General features: G+C 41.7%; 1 protein-coding gene across 7 annotated transcripts in view; it reads right to left on the reverse strand.

The window, feature by feature from the left end:
• HIBCH (3-hydroxyisobutyryl-CoA hydrolase) overlaps positions 1-26,117 on the reverse strand; it is a 638,488-nt gene that overhangs the window by 115,980 nt on the left and 496,391 nt on the right. For 5 of the 7 annotated variants that reach the window (XM_089690215.1, XM_089690214.1, XM_089690212.1 and 2 more), the window contains one exon: positions 25,113-25,194. The exons of the other annotated variants lie outside the window; for them this stretch is intronic. In XM_089690215.1, coding sequence (XP_089546341.1) covers positions 25,113-25,194 — 82 coding nt within the window. The remainder of the gene's footprint in view (positions 1-25,112; positions 25,195-26,117) is intronic. 7 annotated transcript variants of the gene reach the window in all.

Consider the following 26,117-nt stretch of genomic DNA (forward strand, 5'->3'; position numbering starts at 1 on the left):
AAGAAATTATCAGCTTTCTATATCTATATATATATATACCAGTATGAGCTTGCACATGCGCAGTGGTGCGTTTTGCGACGGTACTCGTCAATCCCATTCTCATGTGTGGGTTTTATTATTGATCGAGTCCTGGCATTGCTCATCTGTTTTTTATATAAATTTTCAGTGTTTATTTCCCATTTAAATTTGGTTTCCCTGGTGATTTAGTGACACACACCTATGGTTTTTAAAAATGGCGCCCGCGCATGTGAGATCAGGTCGGTCTCCGTCACTATCTCTCTGCCGCCGGCACCACGGAGGTCCCGGCGTCCACCTTTCTATTCACCTCATGGTCAGTGATTGTTTGTTTTCCTATATCATACTGTATATGAAATAAATATTCCTTAAACGGTATCACGCTATTGGTCTCCTTTCTTTGTGGCCCTTGGTGAGTCACTCATCACCTATAGAGCCACCTAAGAGAGAGACCGTGGATTACTAGCAACATTCAGCGGATGGAGGAATATCCGGCCTGACCTGACCTTTTGAAGCCATTTGTGGATTTAGTGGAGATAATATATCTCTAAATGCGCAGTTACACTGTGCATCTGGTGAGTGCACAGCCTTATCCTTTTCACGTTTTACTGCATGGAAGCAGCACTTTGAAGAAAAATAATTGTCACAAAGACTGGTTTTGCACCGCATGTCACTTTGCTTGTGATATAACTCTTTTGTGATCACATTAATCACCTAACCACCATATATTGATATTTTGGACATTTTATCTATAGCGCCGCATCTTTTATATTGTACTGTTCTGATTTATGCTGACCCTCTCCTGCTCTGACCCCGGCTCGTTCCTGACTATTCTTTGCCTATTGTTACTACTATTTGGACCCTCTGTTACGGAACCCGGCGTGTGACTTGACTACTCTTTTGTCTGCTGCTTGGTACCGCATCTGTCTCCACTGTTACCGACCCGGCTAGTCTGACCACGCTCACTCCTGGCAGTCATCCATCCATCCTGCTCGGACTTGGACCTGTCATCCCCTTTACAGCAGGTTCATCCCGGGCACATACCCTCAGCGGGACCCTCTACCATAGTTGGGTGCACCCAGGGGTCGGGAACCTGGTTCCAGTCGTGCATCAAGTCCATCCCCACCATCTGGGGCTCTGGTGAAAAGGCAGACTGGGACTTAGACTCCGCGCCCTGGGGAATCCCGTTCTGTGGACCACTAGAGATCCCGTTGGGCGGAGCCTGACACCTCGTGGGGTATCACTGATGATAAGAAAGGTGAGGAATCAGCTCAGAGCTACAAGGGAAGAGCTGGTCAATGACATGAAGAGAGCTGGGACCACAGTTTCAAAGGTCACTGTCGGTAGAACACTACGCCGTCATGGTTTCAAATCATGCATTGCACAGAAGGTTCCCCTGCTCAAGTCATCACATGTCCAGGCCCGTCTGAAGTTTGCCAATGACCATCTGGATGATCCAGAGGAGGCATGGGAGAAAGTCATGTGGTCAGATGAGACCAAAGTAGAACTTTTTGGTCTAAACTTCACTCGTCGTGTTTGGAGGAAAAAGAAGGAGGAGTTGCATCCCAAGAACACCATCCCTACTGTGAAGCATGGGGGTGGTAACATCATGCTTTGGGGGTGCTTTTCTGCAAACGGGACAGGACGACTGCACTGTATAAAGGAGAGGATGAATGGGACCATTTATTGTGGGATTTTGAGCAACAACCTCCTTCCCTCAGTCAGAGCATTGAAAATGGGTCGTGGCTGGGTCTTCCAACATGACAGCGACCCGAAGCACACAGCCAGAATAACCAAGAAGTGGCTCCATAAGAAGCATATCAAGGTTCTGGAGTGGCCTAGCCAGTCTCTAGACCTAAATCCAATAGAACATCTTTGGAGGGAGCTGAAACTTCATGTTGCTCAGGGACAGCCCCGAAACCTGACAGATCTAGAGGAGATCTGTGTGGAGGAGTGGGTCAAAATCCCTGTTGCAGTGTGTGCAAACTTGGTCAAGAACTACAGGAAACGTTTGACCTCTGTAATTGCAAACAAAGGCTTCTGTACCAAATATTAACACTGATTTTCTCAGGTGTTCAAATACTTATGTTCAGCAGTGCAAGACAAATAAATTCTTTAAAAATCAGACAATGATTTCCTGAATTTTTTTTTTAATTCTGTCTCTCAGAGTGGGAATGCACCTACAATGTTAATTTCAGACCCCTCCATGATTTCTAAGTGGGAGAACTTGCAAAATCGCAGGGTGTTCAAATACTTCTGTTCCTCACTGTATATTGAAAAGTATCTTGATTCTATATCTTTTTCTTTGATTTTCTTGATTCTGTATATATCTTTCTAGGCTTTGATGCCAGATTATTAAATATTCTTCACCTCCAGCCAAAACATCTATTGTTCTGTGAAATATGTAGTGGCCCCTTTAATAGGAGATGAAAGAACATAAATATTTTCTATTTATGAATCTCTAATAGATGATTTCAAATTTTGCAGTTTTTATCTTGGCTCAAAGCACTGTGCAGTGACAACTGTGTGAGCATGGGTGATTAGGCGGATGGGTGACATCTTGTGGCTAAGTAAGTTATTTACAGTCCACAGGGTATAAATAAATTTAATACACTGGCCCTGCCTATCCCTGAAGAAGCCCAAGCGCATTGGGCAAAACATGTAGGATTTCACGTCCTCACGTACTTGACGTCATCACGCACAGCAGCTGTTTCGCCTCGACCACCATTCAATTCATGGGCTAGTATGCCAACCAAGCCTCATGTTACCTCGGATCAGCCATATATCTATTTGATGTGGACATCGTACCAGCGGGAATGGCCAAACATGTTGCCATCTGGCGAGTGGCGGTAATATTGCAACACTGCGAAGGACTGCTGACACAGATGAGGAATACACATGTCTCTGAAGTCTGGGTGAGCTGAGCTCAATGACCTGCTTGTATTGATGTTGTTAAAGCCCTATTATGCCTTATATTGAAGGTCACTGAGGCCTTTTGACTTTGGTAATCTACTGTGTGATATTATCACTCCTATACCATTCTGTATCCAGACTGCTGTCTATTTCAACAAACTATCTGTTCATCAACAGCATTAATGCGGGCCACACATCCAGGGGATATCTATGACTGTAATTACTCTACATGCCTATAAACTATGATGTGCCTCGCATTATCTCTATACCAGTAATCCACATCTCAAGGATACGGTACATTGGTAGAAGTCTTTACACACACATATATATATATATTAATTACTTTGGACATTATCCACTATCCACCGTATTGTCTTCTTAGGCCTCTTGCAGCTCTACTATGTTTTATTCTATGATATACTACCTCTCATGTATGAATGTGGCCGAGTGAGCAGCTGCTTGGGTGACAAGACAACTTTGTCTTTTTAATTTTAGTGTGGTGGCAGTTAGCAGTGTTAGCTCATCTTTGTATATAATTTTATAATTTTTCAATAAAGCCATTTTGTATTAAGCTGCATAGTCCCTTTTGAAATTTCCTTCCAGGAATAATCTATCACTTTTGATTGTTGCAGGATTTATTGATGAGTTTTGGTAACTGCCCCAATCTATTTTAGGGTGGAGTCAGCAGAAATTTGGCATTTGATATGATTGCAGTTACACTTGCATCTGTCAACTTTTTATACTGGCTATAGAGGCCATCAGCGTATCCTTTATAAATTCTTCTTTTGCTATCAAGAGATCCCTGAACTATCCACTTCCCTAATAAGTGATTCAACAGTACTGACTGGCATATTTAAGGTTTTGGATATCCTTTTATTGTCTTTATAAAGTTCTATTACCTTGTTACACAGGTCTTTTGACAGTTGTTTTCTGCTCCCCATGGCTCAGTATGTAGCCTGCTCAGTGCATCCATGTGAGAGCTAACAAACTCATTGACTATTTATACACAGACACTAATTTCAATTTAAAAAGCTTAGATGTGAGAAATGAACCTTTAACTGCCATTTTAACTCATGTGTGCCACCTTGTGCATCTGTACCAAGACCAAACATTCCAGGGTATGTAAACTTTTAATCAGGGCTATTTTGGTTATTTCTGTTATAATTTAAAAAGGAGCCAAACTATGTGATAATAAATGGCTTCAAATGATCAATATCCTTAAATTAAAGACAGTATTTTGGCATGATCAGTCATATGTTCAATATAAATGCCAAAACGTCATGATTTCTGCCAGGAAATGCAAACTTTTGAGCATAACTGTACATACTGTCACCAGTCAGTGTCCCTGATCACCGCCACACCAGTTATATAGTGACGCTACACTGCACTCGTGACAGTATGCAATTTTTTTTTTAAATTGTGAAAAACACTTTTTTATTTCTTTATTTTTCAAAAACTTGAGGCAAAAAATTACATCTTCAAAAAACATGCCATTTACTTTCCGAAAAGGGGACATTTGGGGGATATTTGTACTGTCCTTGCATTTTCGGACCTCAAGAAATGAGATAGGCCATCAGTACATAGCGACTGATCAATTTTCAGATATAGAGCATATACCATAGTTTGTGGACTCCATAACTTTCCTACAGACTAAATAATATACACTGATTTGGGTTATTTTCAACAAAGAAATGTAGCAGTATACATTTTGGCCTAAATGTATGAAGAACAATTATTTATTTGCAAAATGTTATAACATTTATTTAGCAAAAAATTAAAACAACAGTGGTGATTAAATACCACCAAAAGAAAGCTAGGTGTGTGAAAAAAATTACAAACATTTTGCATGGGTACAGTGTTGCATGATCAAGCAATTGTCATTCAAATTCCGACAGCACTGAAAGCTGAAAATTGGCCTGGGCAGGAAGGGGTAAAAGTGTCCGGTGTTGAAGCGGTTAAAGTCTTTTGCAATTTTACATTGAGGAACATTATTCTGAAATACTAAATACAAATATGCTCGGTGATCACCAATAAAAATACTTTTCCTTATATAATCTCAAATCTGTAAATAAAGTCCAATTTTTAAATTAAAGTCCAATAAAGCAAATACGTGTAGTCCAAAAAATTGCTTCCAGTGTAAACCAACGAAAACTCTCCACTGCTTGTAAACCTTGATTACCTCAAAAAAACAAAAAAATTCACATAGTGCATTATCCTTTATAGAAATCTCATTAACCTATAAGGTTAATACAATCTTATTCACCCAAGTGAAAACACGTGTATATATCCAAAACGCATACACATGTGATATACTGTGCAAAACCATGCATGTGAAACACTCTGCTGTGCTACAAACTCATAACACAGTGCACACTTCTATTGGGGTAAGGAATAAATACCCTTACCAATATTCAAGACAATATATGTTTTATGATCTTAATCCACAGAAAATTTCTCTGGTAGTATAGATCTTTATATGGATATCCTCAGGGTTAGCTTTATATGGATCCTTCCACCCTAGTAGCTTGGAAGTGCTTCCACCAAATACGTCAGCCCGATTTCCATATACAAGGAACAGATCATAGCGTAATACTGCCACATACTTTGATCAAAAGCTTTTAATTATCTTGCTTACATTAAAAACATCTTTTAATCGCACATAGTAAAAAAGACCTGTCTGCCATCCGGAATCCAGGAGAGTCCCAATCGCAACTCACAGCCGAGATTTTGCCCTCTCCAAGATGGCCGCCACTCTACTTCCGGAATTTTCGTATGCGTCTGACGTCACCTCCCTTTGACGCGTTTCGTCATTGGACGTAATCATAAAGGGTACGTGCGCCAGACAAGGAAGTTCTATTTATGTTCCTCCCTCGTAAGGTGATGTCGCCACAATCTCCATCTTTCTAAGGGGCGATGCCCTCACCTTCCGGGATACGAAACAGTGTACAAATGCCGGAAAAGTCGTATCTAATACAGTCTTGGCGCCACAATCTCCATCTTAAGGAGGGGCAATGCCAACACTATCTAGCAGGTTCTCAACTAATATATAGCAACAGCACAATTAAATATATATCTATATCTATCATCCTAAGTCACCAATTCTATTCAGCAATTCTCAATTAAGTGAAATATTTATAAATTTATGATTATATATAATATACGATCTTAGAGGAGAATAGATTTTAGTGTTTCAATTCCGCTTTTATTCCAGAACTAATAAGTTCTGAAATTTATTTATTGTATTTATTTCATTTATTATATTATGATGTTCCAATACTAATAGGGTTACAAACAGTGGAGTATTGGAGAAAATAACTAGCTGAGTATATTATGTTATTTTACAAGTAGGAACTGATGGTTTTATATTTTGACTTTTAATGAGAATTGCTGAATAGAATTGGTGACTTAGGATGATAGATATAGATATATATTTAATTGTGCTGTTGCTATATATTAGTTGAGAACCTGCTAGATAGTGTTGGCATTGCCCCTCCTTAAGATGGAGATTGTGGCGCCAAGACTATATTAGATACGACTTTTCCGGCATTTGTACACTGTTTCGTATCCCGGAAGGTGAGGGCATCGCCCCTTAGAAAGATGGAGATTGTGGCGACATCACCTTACGAGGGAGGAACATAAATAGAACTTCCTTGTCTGGCGTACGTACCCTTTATGATTACGTCCAATGACGAAACGCGTCAAAGGGAGGTGACGTCAGACGCATACGAAAATTCCAGAAGTAGAGTGGCGGCCATCTTGGAGAGGGCAAAATCTCGGCTGTGAGTTGCGATTGGGACTCTCCTGGATTCCGGATGGCAGACAGGTCTTTTTTACTATGTGCGATTAAAAGATGTTTTTAATGTAAGCAAGATAATTAAAAGCTTTTGATCAAAGTATGTGGCAGTATTACGCTATGATCTGTTCCTTGTATATGGAAATCGGGCTGACGTATTTGGTGGAAGCACTTCCAAGCTACTAGGGTGGAAGGATCCATATAAAGCTAACCCTGAGGATATCCATATAAAGATCTATACTACCAGAGAAATTTTCTGTGGATTAAGATCATAAAACATATATTGTCTTGAATATTGGTAAGGGTATTTATTCCTTACCCCAATAGAAGTGTGCACTGTGTTATGAGTTTGTAGCACAGCAGAGTGTTTCACATGCATGGTTTTGCACAGTATATCACATGTGTATGCGTTTTGGATATATACACGTGTTTTCACTTGGGTGAATAAGATTGTATTAACCTTATAGGTTAATGAGATTTCTATAAAGGATAATGCACTATGTGAATTTTTTTGTTTTTTTGAGGTAATCAAGGTTTACAAGCAGTGGAGAGTTTTCGTTGGTTTACACTGGAAGCAATTTTTTGGACTACACGTATTTGCTTTATTGGACTTTAATTTAAAAATTGGACTTTATTTACAGATTTGAGATTATATAAGGAAAAGTATTTTTATTGGTGATCACCGAGCATATTTGTATTTAGAATTGTACACCTCTAAGGGTAGAGGTGAAGTGTGCTTATAAAATAGTTGGGAATAGTAGTGTTTACACATATATTATTCTGAAATAGTTTGGCAATTTTTAGATGCAGCTTTTCACAGATTGGAGAACCTCTGCGCACCTTTACTTCTGAGACACTCTGACTCTCTAAGATGCTCTTTTTATACAAAATCATGTTACTGACCTGTTGCCAATTAACCCAATTGGTTGAAAAATGTTCTTATAGCTCTTTTTTATTAGTACCACTTACTTTGCCAGCTTTTTGATGTCATGTCCCAAATTTTTTGAGTTCTCTTGCTGCCATCAATTTCAACATTACCTTATTTTTTTCTTAAAATGGTATTTTCTAATTTTTACAGTTGATATGTTTTCTATTTTCTACTGTGAATAAAATATGGGTTTATAAAATTTGCAAATCATTGCATTCTATTTTTTTGTAGATTTTACACAGCGTCTCAATTTTTTTTGGAATTGGGGTTGTGTAACTAATGGCAAATCATATTTTACAGAGTGGAGAGAGATTAGAACACCTGTCAGGTTTTTATTGCTGTTTGTGCCCCCATTCAGGAGATTCGTCCTATTTGTCATGTTTACCATTATCATCTATAAAGTATAAGTAAGTGAAAGTAAGAGAAAACCCCAAATTTTGGATTGTCCCTAGAACAATAATAGAGGAGAAATCTTCCAATGGGGACCCAAGTTTTGGTGACCCTGGTGTCAACCAGGAATTTCTCCACTTTGGGGGATTTTATCTCACTTCCTGTTTTGGCTATGAGTCAGGAAGTAAAATGGAAATGTTTTCCAATGAGACGCAGATGAGAAAAAACACTTGACAGGGGTTATAACTCTCCCTTACTTTATCCAAAATGAAAAAAAAAAGTTTTGCCTTTAGTTCTACTTTAAGGCCTCATGCACACGGGGTGTTAACCATTAGCCGCCCAGCCTATAGCCATTTGGTGGCCGCAAAAATGCTGTAGCTTTCCTCCCGCACATGCGCAGTTCGGGCGGTTGCAGAGCCGCGCAGCGGCGCGATCTGTCACCGGCTGTGTACCTCGGACATGGCCGATGACAGATCTGAGTACCGGCCCCCGTTGCCGGTACCATGTGACCTGCTGCAAAAATGCCACAAAAATGCTGTAGCTTTCCGGGGTGTACGCCATTTGGCGTCCTCCCGCACATGCACAATTCACGCGGTTGCAGAGCCACGCAGCGGCGCGATCTGTCACCGGCCGTGTACCTCGAACACGGCCGATGACAGATCTGAGTACCGGCCCCCGTTGCCGGTACCATGTGACCTGCTGTGACCAATCACAGCAGGTCACATGACAGTTGTATACAATGGATGGCTTCATTCATGCCATCCATTGTATACTAATGCCTAGCTGTGAATGGTCACAGCAGGTCACATGACATGTCATGTGATTAGCTGTGGCCAAAATCACAGCTAAGCACAAAAAAAACAAAAAAAAAAAAAAACCTGAATGAATCGATGTCATTCAGGTAAATGCTTGCTTATAGCAAAGTAATCCTTTGCTATAAGCAAATTGTGTAAAAAAAAAAAAAAATACTGATCACTTCCCCAAAGTAGTACAATGTTACTATGGTAACATTGTACTACTTTGGTCATAGTAAAATATGAAAAAAAATCTTAAAAAAAATTAAAAAAAATGTAATAAGAAATTAAAAATAATAAAAAAATAAACAAAAATAAAAAAAAATATATTTTTTTTTCATACTGTCACCAGTCAGTGTCCCTGTTCACCACCATGCCAGTTATATGATAACGCTGTACTGCACTGGTGACAGTATGTAAAAAAAAAATAGTGAAAATAATTTTTTTAATTTTTTCATTTTCCGAAAAATTATGATAAAAAAAATACAACTTCAAAAAACTCACCATTCCTCTTATAAAGTACGTCGGACTGTCTACTCTGCAAAAATGGTCATTTGGGGATATCTGTACTGTTCTGACATTCTTGGACCTCAAGAAATTAGATTGGCTGTCAGTACTTCAGGATTGATCAATTTTCAGATCTATACCATAGTTTGTGAACTCTATAACTTTCCTACAAACTAAATAATACATCCTAATTTGGGTTATTTTCACCAAAGACATGTAGCAGAATACATCTTGGCCTAAATTTATGAAGAACAATTATTTATTTGTAAACTTTTATAACAGAAACAAAGAAAAACTTGGGTTTTTTTCAAAATTTTTGGTCTTTTGTTGTTAATTTAGCAAAAAATAAAAACACCAGCGGTGATTACATACCACCAAAAGAAAGCTCTAGTTGTGTGAAGAAAATGATAAAATTTTAGTTTGGGTACAATGTTGTATGACCGCGCAATTGTCATTCAAAGTGTGAGAGCGCTGAAACGTAAAAACTGGCCTGGGCAGGAAGGTGTAAAATTACCCGGTATTGAAATGGTTAAACATGCGGCTGTTAGAAGTGTTGATGTTTTTTTTCTGTTTCTAAATGCTTCTGCTTCTTTATGTTAGCCTATGTGTCCATGCACACATAGGCATTTAGAGGCAGAAAAAAAAATCACTTGAGTGTTCAGGAGCGGAGTGTTTTGGCATTAAAAAAGATGTACCTAAACGCATGTAACACTAGGTACATTTAGCACTTGAGTGTTCATTCATTCCAATGGCCAAAATACCAAAATAAATGTATATTTTGTTCAATGGAATGAACACCCAAACACTTGAGCCTAAATGTGCATCCAAAATGCAGCTTTAAGTGCATTTTTTATGCTGCTTTCATCCCCTGGAGGTGTCCAAGGGAGGAAAAAACATCCTCTGTGCATGAGGCATAAAGGTATTTCTTTAAAATCACACCTGGCACAGTATATGCTAAAGTATCATTTAAACCTAAATCTCAAAAGCCTCCAACTCTAAACGGTGGTACTAAAAGTACTAAAATACTATGAGCCTATTGGTCTTGCAGTAAATAAAATTCACTGATTAAACAAGACTGTCAGACTGTCACAATGCCATCCTATTTTAATTGAAAAAAAAATTATTATGTTAAGGATTTACCAGTACAAGTTGGTGCATTACAGGAGTTTCACTGCGTTTTGCATGGAGCAAGGAATAATACCCAGCTGATACAAAGAGTGATTAGAATGTTTCAGTATGCACATCAGTACAAACATGCCCTTCATAGAGTGCTATATTTAGCTCAACCTCTCTAAGGGCTGGAAACACATACAAGCTGTTTGTTCCAGAGACATTGTTAAGGCTGCACTGCCATCTATTAAAACGCCCATATAGTACATGAAGGTCGTAGAAAAATCCAACTTCTCTAGACACTCTTAGTAATCATTTCAATGTAAAAGCAGTACGTCTGATGAATAAAGTTCACATTCACATAGCTCAATAAAACAGTCACCATAAAAATACCCTGGAAACCTTGAACCCTGCCAGTGTTGAACAGTCACATACTCATATACTACATCATTTAAAGGAATACAAAAAATGTTACTTGTTGCCACAAAATAGTATACCTTAATTGTCTGTTTTTCTAAATACATCTTGTAAACAACAACAACAATAAAGAACGCAGCCTAACTGCTATATTTAAAAGTTATGGATTACTATCTACAGTATATTAGACATTTGGATATTTTACTACCCTTCATGAAGCAATAACCTTTTTGGTCAAATGCAATATTAACCAGTTTAAGTTTGTCAACATCTAATAATGATACAACATGAGTAAACTATGAAATGTATGTTACATTAACTATCACATAAAAAACTATCACTATCGCATCTATTCAGATACCTAGTTATTAGGTTGCTCTTTTTTGGGGGGAGGAGGGGGTTGCTTGAATTGTCTGTGTTCCTGCCCCTTTTTTATTTTTGCGTAGCTTTATAAGAAAGCCTGTCAATCCTTTAATTACTTTATTTACAACTAAAAGCCCTTCTTAAAAACATTATTCCCTTTGTTAGCCAGTAAATGTACCTCTTTAAGCTCCACCTACCTGTCAATTCCTTGTCTAATAAGTGAGTGTCAGTGGGCATTAAAGACACTCTCACTAACAGAGTGCAGGCAGGTTAGAAGGGCTTAGCCCACATGTCCCAAAAGTCAAGCTCATAATTAATTTAAAAAAAAAGAAAAAAGAGAAACAATCACAAGAGTACCAGGTACTAGCACGAAAATTCTGGTGCCTGATCTTGGGCAGCACTTTCAGTTTGTGGCCTACCTGCTCATTGTGTATGATTATGCTGCTGTTACATGTTTTATTATATTGAACTACTTGTACACTCACATCTATAGTGAAAAAGGGCAAAAATCTGAAGTAATCTGACAAAATAAATGCCATATGTTGCCACTTGCTTTGTAAATATCTGTTTGGCTTTTATGAAACCTGTTTTGCTGTGGTGCTGAATACAGCCCTGTTGCCAACAGATAGTCCCCCGGAGTCTACTTGAGAAACCAATGCTTCCAGGGGTGTCAGTCTCCTAAGTCCCTCCTTCTGACCTTCACATCATTACTGTGTCCTGTAATTGGTGGAGGTCAACAGGAGAAATCCGTGACAGCTGTAGGGGACACAGGGGACTGATATCTCTGGATGTGTCAGTTCCCAGAGGATTTCAGAGGAACATTTTGCAGCATTGCAACAGCATTTAGCAGCACTGGCAGCAGGACAGGTAAGTATGTATGCTCCTATTTTACAGGTATGCCTTTTCTTGCAAAACTTACTATAGCAACAGGTTTCTTTACATGCTTGTTTACATCTCTGCTCTTCAGGCACATTTTAAACTTTGCTCAATAAATGTTAAATATTAAATATTGGGCCAACAGGCGTGTTGGTCATTTAGCTTATCCTCAAATTCAGATGGATGTCCCCACTACATATATTATTCAAAAATGATAAAATTGTAGAACCCGACATCTCACATGCTACAAGCCCATATGTACACACACTCACCATGCTCTTTATTAGGTACACCTGTTCAATTGTTTGGTAACACAAATTGCTAATCAGCCAATCACATGGCAGCAACTCAATGCATTTAAGCATCTAGACGTGGTGAAGGCGACTTGCTGAAGTTCAAAATGCATCAGAATGGGGACGAAAGGGAATTTAAGTGACTTTGAACATAGCACGGTTGTTGGTGCCAGATGGGTTGGTCTGAGTAGTTTAACTGATCTACTGGGATTTTCATGCACAACCATCTCTAGAGGTTACAGAGAATGGTCTAAAAAGACAAAATATCTGGTGAGCCTTGTTGGTATCAGAGGATGGGCAGACTGGTTTGAGATGATAGAAAGGCAACAGTAACTCAAATAACCACTCAGTATAACCAAGGTATGTAAAATACCACCTCTGAATGCACAACAAGTCAAACGTTGAAGCAGATGGGCTACAGCAGCAGAAGACCACACCAGTCAGCTAAGAATAAAAAACGGCAGCTACAATTCGCACAAGCTCACCAAAATTGGACAAAAAAAAAAAAAGAGTGGAAAATTGTTGGCTGGTCTGATGAGTCTTGATTTCAGCTGTGACATTCAGATGGTAGGGTCAGAATTTAGTGTAAACAACATGAAAACATGGATCCATCCTGCCTTGTATCAATGGTTCAGGCTGCTAGTGGTAGTGTAATGGTGTGGGGGATATTTTCTTGCACACTTTGGCACACTTTGGATCCCTTAGTACCAACTGAGCATCATTTAAATGCCACGGCGTACCTGAGCATTGTTGCTGACCATGTCCATCCCTTTATGACTACAGTGTACCCATCTTCTGATGGCTACTTCCAGCAGGATAATGCAGCATGTCACAAAGCTCAAATCATCTCAAACTGATTTCTTGAACATGACAATGAGTTTACTGTACTCAAATGGCCTCCACAGTAACCAAATCTCAATTCAAGAGAGTTGTGGAACAGGAGATTTGCATCATTGATGCTATCATGTCAATATGAACCAAAATCTCTGAGGAATGTTTCCAACACCTTGTTAAATCTATGCCAATGCCACAAAATATTAAGGAAGTTCTGAAAGCAAAAGAGGGTCCAACCCGGTACTACGAAGTTGTACCTAATAAAGCATACCCAATCTTAAACCAGAATAAAACAAAAAATAAAATAATAGAAAATAATAAAACTTTATCTAAAGCACAAGACGAGCACTGCATCATTCATTAAGGCTGTGTATTTTGTTTTTTAATTTTGATTGCTGCTGCTATTTGCAGTTTTCAGAAAGTGTATCTTCCAATAAAAGGTATTGCATGAAAAAAATGTTGCACATATACTGTACGTATACTTTAATGTATATAGCTGAATAGAAATGCTCCCTACCCCTGGAAAACACATACAGAAAATGCATGTTAAAAGATTCAATAAATGCACCACAGCACATTATAATGTGTAAATAAAAACAGAAAATTGAATATCAAATTCTTAGCAGCACAGCTAGCTCCCACCCTCCCCCTGCATAATCAGGATCATAGCTCATAAATTTGAGTTCACCTGCAGTGCGGCATTCCATAAGTAGTCCTGCTAAACTGGGTGAGAAATTACGCTGCTGTGGAGCTCGTTAGGAAAGGAAAATTGTGGTATTTGATAATCAATTTTACGTTTTCTCTGACGGCTGCATGTCAGCACACCTGAGCACAAGCTGCCTTACAGATTGTTTCTGAAGATACCTAGCTTGCCACTACCCATGAAGTCAAGACAATTCTAGTGGAGTCTGCTGTGACCCCCCTCTGACACAGGCATATCTTTGGCCTGTAGGTCAAAGAAATTATCTTTCCCAACCACGCGACAATAATCCTGCTGAAAGCTTTCAGGCCTTTACATGCTCCGTTCGGAATGATAAACAGCTGATCCATTTTCCTGATATTGGCAGTTGTATCGATATAGGTTTTCAATGTATGCCCGACATTCAGCAGGCTCACTTCCTGGGTGTTTTCTCAAAAAGAACATAGGAATAATAATCTCCTGTGTGGAATCTGGAAGCAAATTTCAGCAGAAAGCCGAACATTGGTCAAACCTATTCGGGAAAAATGTGAGGAAGGGTTCTTTGAACCTTAGGGCTGCTAGCTCTGACACCCTTCTGATTGATTGCCATCAAGAACGCTGCCTTCAAACAGAGATGCCACAGAGAGACAGGCTGAGTGAAAGTGTCTGACCAGGGGATGGTCCAATTTTAAAAATATTAACGGTCTAGGCGGCTTCAGATGAATTTCAGTTTAAATAAATTGCCCATGGTGTCCTGGTAAATGTGTAGATGGCTGAAACACTGGTGTCAGGACTTGTGTTATTACCTGGGTCACCTGCTGGTGGCACTGTTATTTCCAAAGTAAAATGGTGAAGTTTCGGTGGTCACCAGCGGGTGTCTCCCAGCAGCTGGGCTGTCCAAGTAATTAGGCTGCACTTGACATGGGCTGCTGGAAGGTATATAATCCAGCCCTGTCCACTTCGCTGTCAGTTCATCTATCCCCATTTCTTGCGGGTGATGGGTCTTGGAATTAAACTGTGGATGTCTGGTGTTGTACGGAGGGGCAAGCAGGTGCACCTCTGGGATAAATGCCCAGGCTACCAGATCTCAAAACACCTGAGGTAATAGTGACCACTCGTTGCTGTCCATGATCATTCTGGAAAGGTAGTCTACCTGCATATTCAACATGCTGTACACAGACTGCTGTTAGCAGCTGTAAAGTGGATTAGGCCCACGCAACAATTAGAGCAACCTCCTTCAGGAGGGAAATACTGTGGGTGCCTCCTTGCTTGTAAATATAGGCCACCGCTGTCGTATTGTCCAGTTTCATGAACCCTGGATCAGACGTTTGGAGGCCAGGAGAGCCTGGAAGGCTGCCCTCAACTTCAGAATGTTGGAGAATATGTCAGAAGCATGAAAAGGCCATTGGCTCTGAGCCTATTGGTCTTGGCATAGGACTCCCAAGCTGCTTTGCTGGCATCTGATTGAACTCCCAGCCACTGCATCATCAACAAGGAATGGCATAGTAGATTCCGGCTCCTCGACCACCAGCCTAAACTAATTCTCATACTTTGTGTGATTTGGTTATTCTGACCAAGATCCTCTGCCCTCCATTGCTCCAGAAACCTCATCTGAAAGGGACGTGAATTCCCTTGAGCCCATTTGACTGCTGGGATGGTCATGATACTGTGGAGACACATGAACTCCACCTCCAGGAGATGGGTACTCCTTTGGGCTGTTGCCATCGTCTTCAGGAAGACAGAAAACTTGTCCTCCGGTACAGCCACCATTGCTGCTTAAGTGTCTCTTTTTGCTCCTAGACCAGAGTCTGGGTTGGCATGACTCTTTTACCGGTTCATCAACCAACTAAGCTTCTCCAGTGCTGAGATTATTATCTCCTTGTGCATCAGCAACGTGTCCCTGTCCTGACTCAAGAGAAGGATTTCGCCAAACTAATGGTAAATTTGAATGCCCTGCATCCTCAGCTGTGCGAGAACTTATGTAAAAAATGTGGTCAACCTGAAGGGTAGACATACAGTACAAATTGGTAGTGTAGCTATCTCACAGCAAACCATAGAAACCTCAGACAGACAGGGGCCACCAGGATGTGGGAATATGCATCATTGAGATCCACAGAAAGGAAGCAGTATTCTGGTTGTATGATTTTCAAGATCATCTGGAGCAGCTCCATCTTGAAACAATATTTTCTGATATAATTGTTGAGACCCCTGAGATTCATAATGGGTATCCATGACCCTGAATTTTTCTGCACCAAGAACAGAGGAGAGTAGATTCCAGGGATTGGGGAACTGTGATTATCGCTCCCTGCCTCGACAAGGTTTCTTTGTATGCCCAAAGCACATCCTGTTTTTTTCTGGACTGGGGAATGTTTGACAGAATAAAGAGTCTGTGAGGCCATTTGAGGAATCTCCAGACGTGCCCATACAAGATAGTAGACAGCACCCAAGACTCTTTTATATTTCTGGCCCGCACCTGCTAGAACTTGAATAATCTGGCCCCTACCTGGCAAGAGTGAACCGATGAGTTGTCAAAAGGATTTTTCAGACTCTTGTCCCAGGGAAGAAGAGGGCTTCTTTGACCTACAGCCTGCTAAGGAATTCGGCCACTGCTGATGAATTTCCCTTGCCGGCCAGTAACATTTGGCTTCTCTGTCTCTGTCCCTTGCTGAATTCCTGTAAACCTGCTCCTCTTATAGAGCAATCTCTGGTCCTGGGGAATTACCCCCAACTTTCTGCCTGTGGCTTTCGCAATGGTGGCATCCAATTTGTTTTCCGGACAAGGACTGCCCCTAAAATCGAATTTTACACCATAACTTAATTTTGGCCAGCAATTTAATCAAATCAATCAACACCTTGGCCATAAAAGAAGCTATAGCTTCAAGTCTGTCACATGCCTGGCAAGGTGCATAAGAGCTGCGTCCACTACCTTCTTTAAATACTTTACCTTTTTCCTTTGCCGCTCTTCCGCTGAATCCTCCCACAGTAGGGCTTGCCTGATCTTCCTAATGAAGGGTTGTACCAAGTTGAAAATGAATTCGCCTTAATGGCTATCCTCCTCATCTTAGAAAGCTCATAAGGAGTTGAGGGTTTGTGGACTTCTGGGCCTTCTCTTGCAGCTGGAGGCAACTCACGTGGCAAATAGTGTGAAATTGGCTGCACTGGGGCAGCTGAGGGCTTCGTCTGCTTAGTATACGCTTTTAGCATGTCTTTAAATGCCTGTTTCATCAAAGAGACCATCTCTCTCTCATTGGACTCCCTGCACCTGGCTGCTTCTTTAAAGCAGACATCACAGGTCGTCTTGGCTGGCATGGCCCTATTCTCCAATCCTTACTGTGGGACTCGTGTTCCCCTCCTATAGGACCACACGCACCAAAGTTCCCTTGTATCCTTTTCCACTCTTTACGCCTCCATACCACTGAAAAATATGTAGAAGGAACCAGCTCTCTGGTACAACATTGGTGGAGTGCATACATTTGGAGGAGAGCGGTGTTGATAAATACATAAATTAATTGTTCATATGTATGTTCATATGGTATATATGCAGGTAATGGGGGAGGGGTTTCATACTCCTCACTGGCAATATAATAGTAAAGCACAAGGAGTATAACCAGAATATACACACTGTAACGGAACCGGTACCCGACCGCACTTGGGTATATTCCGTTATACCGCAGCTTCCCCTGTCTGAACACCATCCACGGACCACACCCTGAAATCCCTCAGGAAAAAGACAACACCCAGCTCTTCTTAAGACAGAAAGCCAACAACTTGTATTGTACACAAACAACATGTTTTATACAGAGGGCGGGGAAAGACAACCAGGGATAGGAAACACATCATCAGCCCACCCTATCAGTGGGAAGGGCTACAGTATAGGCAGGAAACATCTCATCACCCCTCCCCATCCAACCAAGACACAGAACAATGGGATGCAGCCATGCGGCAAAGGACATTGACCAACCCCCACACCAATACACAAACAGTACATCCCATAATAGTTTGCTGGACAGGAAGGCACAGCTCCATGGGGGGGAGCACATGGCAAACAAACAATGGACAGCCATGTGGCCTAGACAAAGGACAACACACAAATGCACAATACTGGGACATTCACATGTACACCCTGTACCCTTAAACAGGCACAGGGTGGGTTAAACATAATGATTTGGGGAGATGATACAGAGGTCCCCCCACCCCCAAAAGTCACTCCCGTCACATATCTCCCCTTTCGGCAGGAGACTAACACAGGAGTAGATCCCAGACGGATGTACTCTGAAGTTAGTCTGCACCTCCAGTCCCCCAATGCCAGCACCCACACAGTACCCCATGCAAATTGTCCCACACCAAGCGTTACTCACCCAGCCAACCTCTGCCTCTCCCGTAGAACATACCCGCCGCTGTGGAGAAGTACGGACTGGTCCTTCTCCCTGAAGTCCTCTCAGCCGCTGGGGAGAAGACAGGGTGGCTGGGCCAGCTCCATCATGCTGTGGGGGATATGGGCCGACTGCCCAGCATCCCTGAGGTATCCAGGTGGTGACTGTAGTTGCTAGGCAGAGGCCAGCGGCGCTCTGCCCTGGTGCCAGCACTTCTGCTGGGGACCCCACATCTGCTCCGGCTAACCATAGGGGAGGGAGGCTGGCTTCCTCCACTCCCAGACTGTGGATCTGCTGCTGGGATGGCATTCCTCTGTCACTGTCCCCCTGGTGCACAGATCCTGGCTTGGGAGGGAAAACAGTTTCCTCCACTCTGGCTGACTGTGGGGTAGAGAGGACAACAACCTCCTCTCCCTTCTCACCCTGGGCCTCTGAAACTACCACAGGTGTGGGGCAGAGGTCCTGGACCCTCTGTCTGGTTGTCAGCGCTTCAGCTGGTGGCTCCCCGGCTGGTTCCTCCTCAGAAAAAAAATCAATCAAATCCCCAGCCTCTGGAACTGGGGTTTGGGGATCGGGGCTCACCATCTCCTGTCCGTGTAACTCAGGAGACATTACCAGTGCTGGGCAGAGTTCAGTACTGTTTGGCCCTGTTGCCAGGTCTACTGCTGGTTCCTCCTCAGCTGAGAGGTCTATCAGATCCCCAGTCTCTGGAATTTCCACTGCTGATTCTTGGGCATGCTGCCGAACATGTCCTAGGAGTTGCCTGTATGCCCTTTCTAGATCCAGTTCTTCCTTCAGCAGGTATTCCAGATCTGGTTTAAGTTCTGAGACCCCTGTGAGACCGAACATAGCCTCTCTGCCTTCTCGTAACTCCTTCAGAGTAGGTTCTCCTCTATCGCCAAACACAAAAAGATCTGTAAGGCTCTCCCGCAGCAATCCAGGCCCACTAAAGTCATGTCCCTCAGGAGAGCACTCTGTTGCCTCCCCTAAATACTCCTGCTCTGCGCACCACCGCAGAGCCCGATATCTATTATCCAGTTGTATCTCCTGCTGGACCAGCCTGTCCAACTCAGCCAACAAATGCTCCTGAGGTTGCTCTCCCAGGAATGGCATCCGTAACTTCCGATGGTCCCTGACCCGTTCCCCTGGGGTTGGATAGCACTTGCCTTTGTCCATACCAGCAGCCTGGACCACTCCTCTCCAAAGCACCTCCCAAATCCGCTGCCTGAGCTCCAGGTACTGATACGTAGACACAGTCCTGGGGTATGTTGCAAGGATGATCTGCAGCAGCCCTGGGAACTCTGATGCCAGGTCCATATCTCCACTGGGGTGACTGACGTCTCCTTTCCTGATCTTGAATCCCGGTGGTGGTTTGGATGTGTTTACAGCTGGAAGCACAATCCCAACGCTTGCCACCAATGTAACGGAACCGGAACCCAGACCGCACTGAGTTTTTCCGTTATACCACAGCTTCCCCTGTCTGAACACCATCCACGGACCACACTCTGAAATCCCTCAGGAAAAAGACAACACCCAGCTCTTCTTAAGACAGAAAGCCAACAACTTTTATTGTACACAAACAACATGTTTTATACAGAGGGCGGGGAAAGACAACCAGGGACAGGAAACACATCATCAGCCCACTCTATCAGTGGGAAGGGCTACAGTATAGGCAGGAAACACCTCATCACCCCTCCCCATCCAATCAAGACACAGAACAATGGGATGCAGCCATGCGGCAAAGGACATTGACCAACCCCCACACCAATACACAAACAGTACATCCCATAATAGTTTGCTGGACAGGAAGGCACAGCACCATGGGGGGAGCACATGGCAAACAAAAAATGGACAGCCATGTGGCCTAGACAAAGGACAACACACAAATGCACAATACTGGGAGATTCACATGTACACCCTGTACCCTTAAACAGGCACAGGGTGGGTTAAACATAATGATTTAGGGAGATGATACAGAGGTCCCCCCACCCCCAAAAGTCACTCCTGTCACACACACAATTAAGAAAGAATTTGGGAACCATTGAAAAGGGAGAGAGGTGTATTGAAGACCTACACCAAAAGATAATATATAGGATGCCATCAGCAAGTAAATTGACACAGCAGGCAGCACAGGGCCAACTTGCACAGTTTCAAGGTGTTACCTGTAGAGGGTGAAATAATAAGCATTAGCCAGCTGCAGAGGGGGAGCCACACATACCTCCTGGCAGGGCAGGAAGTGCATCTTGCACAGGAGCATCTTTAAATTTGGACCCCTAAAGGCTGGTCCCTCTCCTCCTCTCTACATGCTCAGTACAGGCACACATCGTGCGCTCCATGCGGGCTCACACCTCCATCTAGCTCTGTGCTGTATACTAGGCAGAGCAAGTGCGCCCACCCCTAGCAGCAGCCATAGTGTAGACCATCCATGCTGCTGCACAGCATATCCTCAAAGACAGGCAGTTGGCAGGCAAGAAGCCGCTCCCTATACACTCGTGCTGTTAGCAGAAAACTGTTGGAACTGCGCCAGCATGACAATCGGATTTGGACGGACTGCCAGCCATGTAGACTGGCTAGGTGGGGACGCCTCAATCCTGAATGCAGGAGGAAAGGAAAACTATTTTGTTGAACTACCTTTTGCGTTAATTACAGCCTTTAGTCTGTTGGCATCTGTCTCTAATAACTTTGCACATCTAGACTTTGCAATATTTTCCCACTCTTCTTTGCAGAACTGCCCAAGTTCAGTTAAATTTGATGGTGACTGTTTGTGCACTTCAGTCTTCAAGTCATGCCACAAATTTTCAATGGGGTTTGACACTAGGTTCACACCCAAGCGTTTTCCAGAGCGTTGTGCACAAACGCACTACAGTCAATTTAACATGATTTCCTATGGGACACGTTCACATCTCTGCTTTTCACCCAGTGCGTTTTTTGGAAAGGGTCAGTGACTTTTTTGAACGCAAAAAGTTGTGTTTTTGGTTCTATAGACTTCAATGGAAACGCTGCAGAAAATCATGTAGTGCGTTTTTGCTGTGTTTTTGCCATGCATTTTAAATCTGCCTAGCAACAAGAAAACAAAATTTAAAAAAACGCAAAATGCATAAAAAAAACGCAGCAAAAATGCATGTGCAAAAACACAACACTAAATGCACTGCAGAAACGGATCAAACGCAAACTACATACAGTTGCATGAAAAAGTATGTGAACCCCTTGGGATTCCGTGGAGTTTTGCATGAATTGGGCATAAAATGTGCTCTGAACGTCATCTAAGTCACAACAATAGAAGAACACAGTCTGCTGAACATAATACTACACAAACATTAGATGTTGCCATGGTTTAATTGCACATAACATGTAAACATTCACAGTGCAGGGAGGAAAAAGTATGTGAACCTTTGGACTTAATAACTGGTTGACCCTCCTTTGGCAGCAATAACCTCAACCAAACGTTTCCTGTAGTTGCAGATCAGACCTGCACAACGATCTGGAGTAATTTTGGACCACTCCTTTTCACAAAACTGTTTCAGTCTAGCAATATTCTTGGGATGTCTGGTGTAAATCACTCTCTTAAGGTCATGCCACAGCACTTCAATCGGGTTGAGGTCAGGACTCTGACTGGGCCACTCCAGAAGGCGTATTCTGTGCTGTTGCAGCCATTGTTTTGTTGAATTACTTGTATGCTTTGGATCATTGTCCTGTTGCATCACCCATCCTCTGCGAAGCTTCAGTTGGCGGACAGATGGTCGCACGTTTTCCTGTAAAATGTCTTGATAAACTCTGGAATTAATTTTCCCATCAATGATAACAATCCGTCCAGGCCCTGAGGCAGCAAAGCAGCCCCAAACCATGATGCTCCCTCCGCCATGTTTTACAGTGGGGATGAGGTTTTGATGTTGGTGTGCTGTGCCTTTTTTTCTCCACACATAGTGTTGTGTGTTCTTCCAAAACAACTCAATCTTGGTTTCATCTGTCCACAGTATATTTTGCCAGTAGTGCTGTGGAACATCCAGGTGTTCTTTTGCAAACTTCAAACGTGCTGCAATATTCTTTTTGGACAGCAATGGCTTCCTCCGTGGTGTCCTCCCATGTACTCCATTTTTGTTTAATGTTTTCCTTATTGTAGATGTGTCAACAAAAATGTTAGCATGTCCCAGAGATTTTTGTAGGTCTGTAGCTGACACTCTGGGATTCTTCTTTACCTCATGCAGCATTCTGCGCTGTGCTCTTGCAGTCATTTTTACAGGATGACCACGCCTAGGGAGAGTAGTAACAGTGCTAACCTTTCTCCATTTGTAGGCAGTCTGTCTTACCGTGGACACATGAACATCAAGGCTTTTGGAGATACTTTTGTAACCCTTTCCAGCTTCATGCAAGTCAACCATTCTTGATCGTAGGTCTTCTGAGAGCTCTTTTCTGCGAGGCATGGTTCACATCAGACAGTGCTTCTTGAAACCAGTAAACCCAAAACAGGTGTGTGTTTTTTAAGGGCAGGACAGCTGTCAGCAACACATCCAATATCATCACACTGATTGGAGTCAAGGTTGGCTCACTCCTGGCTCCAATTAGCTCTGGGAGAAGTCATGAAGCTAGGGCCTCACATACTTTTTCCTCCCTGCACTGTGAATGTTTACATGTTATGTGCAATTAAACCATGGCAACATCTAATGTTTGTGTAGTATTATGTTCAGCAGACTGTGTTCTTCTATTGTGACTTAGATGACGTTCAGAGCACATTTTATGCCCAATTCATGCAAAACTCCAGGTAATCTCAAGGGGCTCACATACTTTTTCTTGCAACTGTAGGTGTGAACCTAGCCTTAGTCTGGGCTCTGACTAGGCCATGCATGGACATTCACCTTCTCCTTCAACCACTGTGTTGTTGTTTTTGCTGTGTGCTTTGGGTCATTGTCATGTTGGAACAAAAACTGTGTTTGTCTTCATTTCAGGCCGCAAAGCAACAAAATGTGATTATTTTAAAGGGGGTGATTCTTTTCTATACCCACTGTAGGGAAAGGCTGACAGGCTGTAGTGACCCCAGTGGTGGACATCTTCTTCTCATGCTGTGTGTCCTGAGGAATGGGAGCTTACTACGTTGGGATTTGTAATGCCAGAGAGTCCCTCTCTCCTCTCTCTCTCCTTGCTCTTCCTCTTTCTCTCCCCCTCTCTGTCTCTCCCCCTCTCTGTCTCTCTCTGCTCTCCCCCTCTTTGACTCTCTCTCTGCTCTCCCTCTCTCCCCTTCTCTCTCATTAAAGCACATTTTAAGGTGTGGGAAAGCACCATGTAATTTCCTGGCCACTGCGGTTCAAAATGTTTTATTACTCAGATAGGTACGCTATCTATATCAGTGATCTGCCCAACTTTTCCTGCTCATCAACTATCCTTATTGTTAGTGTATTTTATGTGCAGCCCAAAACAATTCCTCTTTTCCAATGTGGCCCCGGAAGGCCAAAAGGTTGGACACCCCAGGGCTAGATGATCCTGGACATACTCCAGCCAGTAAATGAAGTTGGCTATATCCGATTGCTGCAACTTCTAATGTACACTGTGAGAAGGTTAGTGTGTAGTGAAATCAGAGCAAGAAATTACAAAAGAGGAGATTCTGTAAGATGAAAAGTAAGGCTAGTCCAGATTTAATACAACTGGGGCAATCCATTCAAGAAGAGTGGGACAAATTATTGACAAGATGAGAAGTGTAGAAGTCTTACTACAGCCTACAGGAAGTGGTTGACTGCCATTATTTCCTCAAAAGAGTGTGCTATAAATGATCAGGTTAAGGGTTCCAAAAATTATATAAATGCCATTTTAATGTTAACCTCCCTAGCGGTCTGATTATGTCCATATTTCTGTGCTCAAAGCGGTACATTTTTTTGCATGGAAATATGTATTTTTTTTTATTGTAGGCCTGTAATTTTTAGGAATAACTCACTGAAACCTGTTCAAACAAGGAGTAAACATCCCGGGTAGGATAAAACTTGAAACATGAAATCATATATTATAATTTAATAAATAATCATAAAAAATAATAATATAATAATAAATTTAATTCAATAATATAATCAAACCAAAAACACTGAAATTTGAAATATAGCGCCAAGTTCGCACATCACTGAGCAAAGTTGCAAAATCGTTTTCAGTGTCTGATGACGAATTTCCCCACGAATCATTATCACTCAATTCTGCAAGTAGTTCTAATTTACTATCACTGTTCTCTAGCTAGTCTAAAACTGATTTTGACCTAAAGGGACGCTTTTTGGACGCCATGGACATTTCTCAGTTTCCAGGCAGAAAGAACAGTAAAATGCAGGCAGGGCACAGGACAAAATGTATGTGAAATGCTTTGATACAGTAATGTTTTACTATGTGATTTTAGTGAATGTCACTTTTTGTCATTTTCAAATTTCTTGCCGTTCCGTCCCCCGTACGTTCTGACTCTCGCAGAGAACGGAACCCAGATGACAGATGCCGGATTACATTGCCGGGGACACTGCAGGAGAGACATCGCGGAAGTGCAGGACAAGGTAAGTGATTGAGGGATCCCGGAGCAGCGCCGCATGGTAAGCCCGAGTGTAGCTTGGGGTTACCGTTTGTGGTACTGAAACTTTACCCCGAGCTACACTCGGGAATACCGCCAGGGAGGTTAAAGTCACAAAGCAAAAGGTCTGCTGGAATAAACAATGGGGGATGTGGTGTACTTTTTGTCTGTTTCAACTTATTTCATAGCAAATTGGGATTTTTTTGGATAAAGGTGCAGGAGAACTAAAACTTTTGGTCACAATTGTACAACCAGGTTTACAAAATAACAGAAGGAAAAGAAAACACTTCAGATTTACCTGCAGCTGTTGTTGAGCAAAAGAGGAACCATCTTTCTTTAAATTTTCAAATATTTTTTCAACGCTGTTTGCTGTAAACAGACTAGGTAAAATAAATTTGATTAGAAATTTCTTTTACTAGGAGATCATTTTAGTAGATGTAAGGACATATACAGCCAAATGTTTTATTTAATTTTGAAAAGAGTGAGAGGGTTGAGCCTCTGTGAAATTTGTCCAAAGGTTACAAAAAAAAATTTAGTCAAGTGAGGATGGGTTAGAATTTAGAACAATATTTTTATTGCAGCCCATGTCTTCCTGTCCTGGTGACAACCATACCACCACACAATAATAAGTAAAGGAAAAGCTTCTCAAAATTACAAACAGAAATAAAAGAACACGCTCAACATTTCTTACACTACTTTAGTAGTATTTTATTTACTTTGAAGAAATAACTGAAATTTATCAAATCTGTAGACTAGTTGATTATTAAGTTAATAAGTGAATAGTGATAGTAACATAGTATGATATAGACAATACTAAATATACAATTGAACTCAAAAGTTTGCATACCTTTGGAGAACTGGTAATATACAGTATGAACGTTTTTTAAAGAAAACATGAGTAAGTAGGTAAAAAACACATTCCTTTTACTTTTTATGGGATTCATATTCAACTGTAGATCATACCAGAATGGCACAATCATAAAACAACCAATAATACCCATGGGCTATCACCCCTCTAACAAATATTGTACTAACGTGAATTATGTGAAATTATGTACCACTGCTTGAACTCATCTGTTCCCACAAGATAAATGATATACAGTTAAGTCCATATATATTAGGACACAGGCACAATTTTCATACTTTTTGGCTCTGTATGCCACCAGAATAAATTAAAACAAAACAATCCAAATGAATTTGAAGTGCAGACTTTCAGGTTTAACTCAAGGGGTCGAACATAAATATCAAGTACAAAATTTAGGAAATGCCACCATTTTTATACACAGTTCCTCCATTTTTCAGG

Source organism: Staurois parvus, unplaced genomic scaffold (genome assembly GCF_062004578.1).
Source record: "Staurois parvus isolate SC_StPar_1 unplaced genomic scaffold, SC_StPar_1.0 ptg000522l, whole genome shotgun sequence".
In the NCBI taxonomy this organism is placed as follows: Eukaryota; Metazoa; Chordata; class Amphibia; order Anura; family Ranidae; genus Staurois; species Staurois parvus.